This window comes from Protomyctophum bolini (assembly GCF_963924005.1).
Source record: "Protomyctophum bolini genome assembly, chromosome: 13".
NCBI lineage: Eukaryota > Metazoa > Chordata > Actinopteri > Myctophiformes > Myctophidae > Protomyctophum > Protomyctophum bolini.
In genome coordinates, this window is record NC_137874.1 from 5472872 (window position 1) to 5482047 (window position 9176).

The following is a 9176-nucleotide window of genomic DNA, read 5'->3' on the forward strand; positions in this document are numbered from 1 at the left end:
AGATGTCTGACATGTTGTGTGTCCTCCTAGTCCTTCGGTCTCTCTCCAGTGTGACTATATGAGATGTCTGACATGTTGTGTGTCCTCCTAGTCCTTCGGTCTCTCCAGTGTGACTTTATGAGATGTCTGACATGTTGTGTGTCCTCCTAGTCCTCCGGGTCTCTCTCCAGTGTGACTTTATGAGATGTCTGACATGTTGTGTGTCCTCCTAGTCCTTCGGTCTCTCTCCAGTGTGACTATATGAGATGTCTGACATGTTGTGTGTCCTCCTAGTCCTTCGGTCTCTCTCCAGTGTGACTTTATGAGATGTCTGACATGTTGTGTGTCCTCCTAGTCCTCCGGTCTCTCTCCAGTGTGACTTTATGAGATGTCTGACATGTTGTGTGTCCTCCTAGTCCTCCGGTCTCTCTCCAGTGTGACTTTATGAGATGTCTGACATGTTGTGTGTCCTCCTAGTCCTTCGGTCTCTCTCCAGTGTGACTTTATGAGATGTCTGACATGTTGTGTGTCCTCCTAGTCCTCCGGTCTCTCTCCAGTGTGACTTTATGAGATGTCTGACATGTTGTGTGTCCTCCTAGTCCTTCGGTCTCTCTCCAGTGTGACTTTATGAGATGTCTGACATGTTGTGTGTCCTCCTAGTCCTCCGGTCTCTCTCCAGTGTGACTTTATGAGATGTCTGACATGTTGTGTGTCCTCCTAGTCCTCCGGTCTCTCTCCAGTGTGACTTTATGAGATGTCTGACATGTTGTGTGTCCTCCTAGTCCTTCGGTCTCTCTCCAGTGTGACTTTATGAGATGTCTGACATGTTGTGTGTCGTGTGGTCTCTCTCTCCAGTGTGACTTTATGAGATGTCTGACATGTTGTGTGTCGTGTGGTCTCTCTCTCTCCAGTGCCCAGCGAGCCGCCGCAGAACGTGCGCGCCATCTCGGTGACGTCGGACCGAGGCGGTGATCACGTGGGCCGAGCCCCCGCGGCTGACGCTGCACGGCGTGCTGAAGGGCTACCGCGTGGTCTTCTGGTCCCTCTTCCCTGACGGAGGTGGGTCATGCTGTGGGGTCCGGCAGGCCCGCTACGGGCCCATGCAGAGTAATTATCATCTCTCTCTCATTCTAACTAGACTAAAACCCATCGACCCATCTACCCGCCTCTCTGTCTACTGTGTGTGTGTGTGTGTGTGTGTGTGTGTGTGTGTGTGTGTGTGTGTGTGTGTGTGCGTGCACAAACACTGTGGGCTCCATCTTGCGCCACCCTCCTTATTCCTTATCCCTAAACGTATAATTGCCATTTTATTTTACCATTTTGAAAAACATTTTAAAATTGTTCAACTATAGCTGATCTACATCGAGACATTGTGAGCCTGTAGGTCGGGCTATTTGAAGTATTTTAAAAGGTTAGGGATAAGGGTTCAGGGGTGGCGCAAGATATATAGCCCTACGTAAGTGTGCGTGTGTGTGTGTGTGTGTGTGTGTGTGTGTGTGTGTGTGTGTGTGTGTGTGTGTGTGTGTGTGTGTGTGTGTGTGTGTGTGTCTCTTTTGTGCTAGTATACCCGTCTGCGTTCCTTCCGTGTATATATATATACTGTATATTAATATGCTGTCGGGCAGAAACCATCTAACTCCAAAATGTTCCAAAATGTTCAGGAAATGAAAGAAATATATATATATTTTTTTTTTTTAAGGAAATGAAGAAAACAAAGTAATATTGCCTCATCGATCATCGAAGTTGGTATTGTGACTAACATATTGTCAGATACTTTAAAATGGAGTTAGCTGGTTTCTACCGGACAGCGATGATTATATTGACCCTTGTGCGGTGGGGGGGGGGGGGGGGGGGGGGGGGGGGGGCGTAGCATGTCTTTTGTACTAATCTATACTGTGAATAGTTACCGATGATGAGTGGGAATGTTGTCCATGTTGTGGACAACATGCAGTGGACAGTAACCCTAACCCTAACAGCAGTGGTGGAAACCACTTCACCACTTTTCAACCTATCTTCATATAATACAGTATAGGTCCTCACTAATAATCATGACAAAAATGGCGCAATTCTTTTCTACTCGGTCCGTGCAGGCAGTTCAGTTGCAATGCGAAAATGGAAGCCATCGTTCTCGCGATAATGAAAATCTAAACATATTTGTAAAAAAAACCACAGCCCTCCTATGAGACACAGAGTAGAATGAAATCATGCCATTTTATCATGATTATTAGTGAGGACCTATTATTATGAAGATAGGTTGAAAAGTGGTGAAGTGGTCCTTTAAGTAAAAGTATCAATACTTTCAATATTGGACTATACTAGTTACTGCCCAACACTGGTGCTAAATGTATAGTGCGGATTAAAAAAGTACAACATTGGTCTTCCGAGATGTAGCGGAGTAGAAGTAAAAGTATTGTAAATTGTAAATACTCAAGTAAAGTACAAACACCTTAAAATTGTACTTTAAAGTACAGTACTTTAAGTACAGTACTTACTCCCAATGTACAGTATGAATGAATGAACCATTGTATAAAGCGCTTTGAGCACTTGGAAAAGCGCTATAAAGTGCAATTCATTTATTTTATTTTATTTTATTTTATTTTATTTTATTTTATTTTATTTTATTTTATTTTATTTTATTTTATTTTATTTTATTTTATTTTATTTTATTTTATTTTATTTTATTTTATTTTATTTTATTTTATTTTATTTTATTTTATTTTATTTTATTTTATTTTATTTTATTTATTTTGAAAAGCGCTATAAAAATGCAATTCATTAGTACTTCAGTGAATGCACCTGGTTACTTTCCACCACGTGGTTTATCATCAGTGTGTGACTCTTGCTCCTCCTCCCCTGCCCCCGCCCCCCGTCATGTCCGCCACCACGGTCGTTCCTCATAGAATGGGGGGGAGATGCAGAACATCACCACCACCCGGGAGCAGGTGGAGCTGCGGAACCTGGAGAAGTTCACCAACTACAGTGTCCAGGTGCTGGCCTACACCCAGGCGGGGGACGGAGTCCGCAGCAACGTCCTCTACATACAGACCCGCGAGGACCGTGAGTATATTATTCTTTGAAACCCATTTTTTTAGACCTGAGATCAGATTCATACGAGGTTTCCACTGGACACACACTGGTCTTGATTATAACCCATTCTGACCTGAGATCAGATTCTAAAAATGTCAGTAGATCTGCTCTTTTTCAATAGCTAAAGTATAACATAATGCTTGGAACACCAAAAGGGGTTCCCGCCCCAAAAAATGGGTCAAGATGTGTTTTTTGGGGGGGGGGCTTTTTATGCCTTTATTGATATAGTTCATGTTGTGGGTGAACTAACCCTTTCAATGGATTCATTTTCAAAAGCCAACAGACCTATAATGTAAATAAACGACAACACAACAGTGACATAATGAGATTGACGACATCGTCGTCACAGCATTTACAGACGACACAACAAGCATTTATACTGTACAGTAATACTGTACAATATACAGTATATGTGAAGGACATGGAGCTGCATCATGGCAGCATCTGGCTCATATATGGCAGCTGCCAATAATAACCGACTGTATATATACACACACAGTACAGTAAGTTTATACACGCACGCACGCACACACTGAACAAAACACTCAAAGCTCAAAAGGATGCACACATTAAGCATTCAAATTTTTTTTAATGTATCGTAGTTCCGAAAAATAATAATGAACAGGATTTCAGGAATAAGAAACACGCACGCACACGCACGCACACACACACACACACACACACACACACACACACACACACACACACACACACACACACACACACACACGCTGCATGCTCTTATCAGATGTGCTACACAAGGGGAGTAACAAAGAGAGGGTGGTGTTGGGTTGTATATATCTCAAGCCCGTGACTAAAGCCCATTTGTTGGGGAAGCTCCATTAGCAGTGCTAATGAGAATTAAGAGGCTTTGGGGGTGCCTGCACGACGGCTCAGGGGCTGCATGAGGCAGGCCTGGAGACACAGAGAGAGAGAGAGAGAGAGAGAGAGAGAGAGAGAGAGAGACACAGACACAGAGAGAGAGAGAGAGAGAGGAGGCATGCATGCAGCCATCAGCCCCATCGAGGCCCTGCAGCCACCACTGGCAACACAGGGATTAACTCCTCGAGAGATTAAGACGGAATTAATTTTGTGCTTACACCATTGGAGGCGGGATTACATCCCCCCCGATCCGTGTCTCACCCCCCCCCCCCCCTTTAAAAGTGAAGGAGGGAGGGGCTCAGTGGGCGACGGGGTCACGGGGGTGGAGAGAGAGAGAGAGAGAGAGAGAGAGAGAGAGAGAGAGAGAGAGAGAAAGAGAGAGAATGCAACCATTCTTATTAAAAACGAAATATTTTAGTGACTCTTCTAATTTGATGGATTTTATATTTGTATTGCTATGTAGTATTTGATCATATTTACGCCCTATTTATAATAATTAAAAAGGAGAAAAAAAAGTATTTACCTGTGAAGGAAGCAAATGTGCTGTATAGCCTAAATATAAGTAAAATAAATTATATAGATATAGATGGATGGACTGAGAGAGAGAGAGAGAGAGAGAGAAAGAAAGAGAGATTATGGTATATTTGGGCACTAAAAAGTATCAAATTCAACACAAGTGAGAGCTGTTTAAATGACACATAGAACCTCTGCTGTGTCGCCGTGTGTCTCTGACCTCCTCTCAGCTCTTTGACTTTGGCCTCGTTCACACCCAAAAGACACCTGTCTTGTCCGTGTTTAATGGCCGCCCCGCCCCCCAATGCATTTCCAATGGAAGTCACGTGGTTTGACCAAACATTTTTGTTTGATCGCTGTGTTCTGCCCCCCCCTCCTCCCCATCAAACAAAACGTTTGGTCAAACCATGTGACTTCCATTGGAAACACGGACACAAGACACAAGACACCGACAAGACTTTTAGGTGTGAATGAGGCCTTAAGCTACAGGGCAGTGCAGTGTCCGTTGTACGTGGTGGTAGTACACACACACACACACGCACACACACACACGCACACACACGCACACACACGCACACACACAGTAATGTACAGTAGCTGGATCTGTTCAGTGAACATAACATCAACCACAGGACAGCACAGTGTGTGTACTGTGTGTATACTTGTGGTCTCGCAGTCTGTTCAGTCAGAACAGATTTGTGATGTCTTTCTCCTCTGTCACGCTCACCCTACTGACCCTACTGACCAGACTGTCTGTCTGTCTGTCTGTCTGTCTGTCTGTCTGTCTGTCTGTCTGTCTGTCTGTCTGTCTGTCTGTCTGTCTGTCTGTCTGTCTGTCTGTTCGTCTGTCTGTCTGTCTGTCTGTCTGTCTGTCTGTCTGGAGGCCCGGGCACATTTTGGGCACCAGATGGGGCTTAACTCCCCAGCCACAACCCCACCCCCACCCCACACGCACACGCACACGCACGCACACACACAGTCACACACACACACACACACACACCCTGCCCGCGCCTCCTGACTCCCACTCTGACATGGAGGCCTGGTTATGATAATGATGACTTTCTCTTCTAACCCCCCCCCCCCCCCTCCCCTCCCAAGTCCCAACACACTCTCCCTATTCGTCCCTTCTTTTATAACCCCAGCCCTCCCCCCTCCCCTCCTCCCTTCCCTCCCTCTCTCTCTCTCTGTCTCTCTCTCCCTCTCTCGGCCATGCGTTATCCCTGCCTGGGTAGGTAATGCACGGGATGAGAGTGAGCCCAAGGGGACGAGGCTCACTGACTGACTGACTGAATAGGTGAACGAACGGCTGGGCCTCCAGGAGGAGGAGGAGGAGGAGGCCCCACGTATGGGGAGGGGGAGGGGGGTTGGATTGAAGGGGATATAGAGAGAGTAGTTCAGGCTCTGTTATAGTAGTCCCTTTTCCGTCGAGACCCCCCCCCCGCCCCAGAGGAGAGCGAGTACAAGTGGTATTTACGGTCGTGGGGCGGCCGGGGCGGGATTGAAGGACTTGTTGTATAACTGGGAGAGCCTTAACCCATTCTGAACGGGAACCCATTTTGGTGTCAGCATCATGTCATGCTTTAGCTATTGAAAAATAGCAGATCTACAAGCTCATAGCGCGCCACCGAGTGGCGCGCTACGAGCTTGTAGGTCTGCTATTTTTGAAAAATCGAAGAACGACTGACATTTTTTCAAATCTGATCTCAGGTCAGAATGGGTTAACCAGACCAGTGTGTTGTCCAGTGGAAACCTCGTATGAATCTGATCTCAGGTCAGAATGGGTTAAATATTGTATGGTGCCGACATGGTAGAAGATTGGCCGCCGGTGTAATATTTATTCCATGCTTTTTAGGCTGCATCTTTCACTGCAGCGCACTAGATCCAAGTCAACACACACACACAAACTATATAGTGATGGGAGATTCATCGGCAAACGATTGACCGATTCTGGTCGTTTTTTTTAGATTAATCGGTTTGATTCATCGATCGATCAATCAAATCGGTCTGTCTTCACGGATAAACAAGCCCAAAGTATATATAACACCTTGAACAGATCTACAAGCTCACAATATTATTAAATATAACGGTATTTAAGTTCAATCTGACTTGCCTATACAAGCCTGCAGTGCAGACACACCCCTGTGACCCCATGTATTCTTTTCAGAATGGACAAAATTATTAGCATTTCTCAATACATATATACCGACATCGGCCATATAACATATAACCCCTTTTGGTGTTAGCATTATGTTGCGCTTTATAGCTATTGAAAAATAGCAGATCTACAAGCTCGTAGCACAAGCTTGTATAGGTCTGCTATTTTTGAGAGCAGAGTAATCTAGTAAGAGAGCGGTGACACGCTTTGATCTCGCCGAAAAGCGGGTGCCTATACATGGGCTATAGTTCCAAACATTGCTCCGATATGGCTGGAACTATATATCCCATTGAGCTATAATAGAACGAGCACTTCCGCATTCCGTCGTTACACAATGCGAGTCAACGGCAGTGTCATTATACACTCTCTTACGCTATAGATTACTCCGAGCAGAGGGGTTAAGCAGTATGTCTGGTGGCGTTCGCCGCGGTGAAGTGGCCAGCGGGGGGGGGGGGGGGGGGGATCAGACACCATAGTGAGTATAATCTGTTTGATGGGGTTAGAGAGCGGAGAGAGAGAGAGAGAGAGAGAGTTGCAGAAGGCTGACCGCCGGTGTGTGTGAAGTGAACATATGTCACCGTGCCGGGTGCCGCGTCCACGTTCTCTCTCTTCCCAGAGAGAGGCTTATCCCATTTTGGCCGGGAACACCATTTTTTGGCATCATGTCGTGCTTTATAGCTATATTGAAAAATAGCAGATCTACAAGCTCGTAGCGCGCCACCCGGTGGCGCGCTATATGAGCTTGTAGATCTGCTATTTTTATTTATTTATTGAAGAGCGACTGACATTTTTTTAGAATCTGATCTCAGGTCAGAATGGAAAACTGTCAGGATGTAGAAGACATTTTTTTTAATCTGATCTCAGGTCAGAACGGGTTATAGTGTCGCGGGAGGACGAGACCACCCGCGGGGCGGCGGGCGGTCTGCAGACAAAAGCCTGCTCACTTTAATTAATAATAGGCTTCCTTCGGAGTGTGTATATATTATACACACTTGTATACCGTCGTTGTCGGGGGCAGTTTCATAACCTCTCATCTCCATGTTTTAAGAGAGTAAATATATTAACAGATATATGGCAACCGGATTTCTCCTCCCGTCCACTTAAGTTGCTCGAAAGCAGGGGCAGCGGTGCAGGCCGAACAGTTTGTGGAGCGGTCTTGATACCGGAAAGTTCGCTATAGTTCGTGTCCCCCAGACCGGCACGTTAAAATTACCACCGCTGAAGTGCCCTTCATGAGCAAGGCATTGAACCCCCCCTACCGTGAAATGTTCTATGAGCAGGGCATGGCTGTAAACAAGTTCTTGAACTTAGTCCAGTTATACCCTGGGTAAATATGTTAACTTTGCTTTGCTTTGCTTTGCATGAGGCGATTTCACCCCTCCTTATAAGGAACAGAGTGCATTCTGGGATGGATTGGGGGCCAAATCACGTGTGAAACATTCGTTCACGTGTCACGGCCGGCCGGCGCCCAATAACATGAACGTTGCGCAATGACAGTCAACGGACCATGCATGCAGCCCTCATGGCTCGAAGCTGCAATTCCAAATTCGGCCACAGGGTTTCCTCTCGGTGACGTCTCTATTATTATATTTATCCCATATTTGGGCGCGGGAACCCCTTTTGGTGTTATAGCATCATGCTATGCTTTATAGCTATTGAAAAATAGCAGATCTACAAGCTCGTAGCACCGAGTGGCGCGCTATACGAGCTTGTATAGGTCTGCTGTTTTTGAAAAATCGAAGAACGGCTGACGTAGAAACATAAGCTTTTTCAGAAAACTGTCATTTTCAAACAGACATTTGTATAGAATCTGATCTCAGGTCAAAATGGGTTATACTCTAAGGCACACACGCACACACACACACACGCACGCACACGCACACACACACACACACACACACACACACACGCGCATATATACTAAAGCACTGCCTGATGTGTTTCTTTGTGCACATATCCTCCTCCAATGCAGTGCCCGGGCGCCCGGCGGGCATCAAGGCGGTCCCCTCCTCCCCCAGCAGCGTGGTGGTGTCCTGGCTGCCGCCGCACAAGCCCAACGGCGTGATCCGCAAGTACACCATCTACTGCTCCAGCCCTGGCTCCGGACAGCCCGTAGGTTAACTGCACGCACACACACACACACACACACACACACACACACACACACATCCACCCGCACAGACACAGGCGCACACACACACATTTCGATTTCTTTATTTGACTCCACATTTATAAAATACATTATCAAGGGCACAAATATTTTCAGTTGCTTCCGATATACTATATGCACTCGAAACATCACGTGCTGTCTTACAGTGCTCGAGTCCAAACAAGCCCTATAAATGTACAGAATATACAGTATAGGCATGCAACACATGAACTTATATTCACAGCCAACATTGCGGTCACTTCAGTCTGTCATATTATTACCAACACCGAAAGTAAATCATGGGTACAAAAAGCACCTTCTCCTCCAAATAGACCGACTGCCTATAATGGAGGAGATTGAACACACACACACACACACACACACACACACGCACACACACACACACAC

General features: G+C 46.0%; 1 protein-coding gene across 1 annotated transcript in view; it reads left to right on the plus strand.

The window, feature by feature from the left end:
* LOC308327458 (cell adhesion molecule DSCAML1-like) overlaps window positions 1-9176 on the plus strand; it is a 113292-nt gene that overhangs the window by 88037 nt on the left and 16079 nt on the right. Inside the window, 5 exon segments of the mRNA XM_080780967.1 lie at window positions 891-940; window positions 942-1086; window positions 2880-2884; window positions 2886-3036; window positions 8592-8731. Of these exon segments, the coding sequence (XP_080637093.1) occupies window positions 891-940; window positions 942-1086; window positions 2880-2884; window positions 2886-3036; window positions 8592-8731 (491 nt within the window).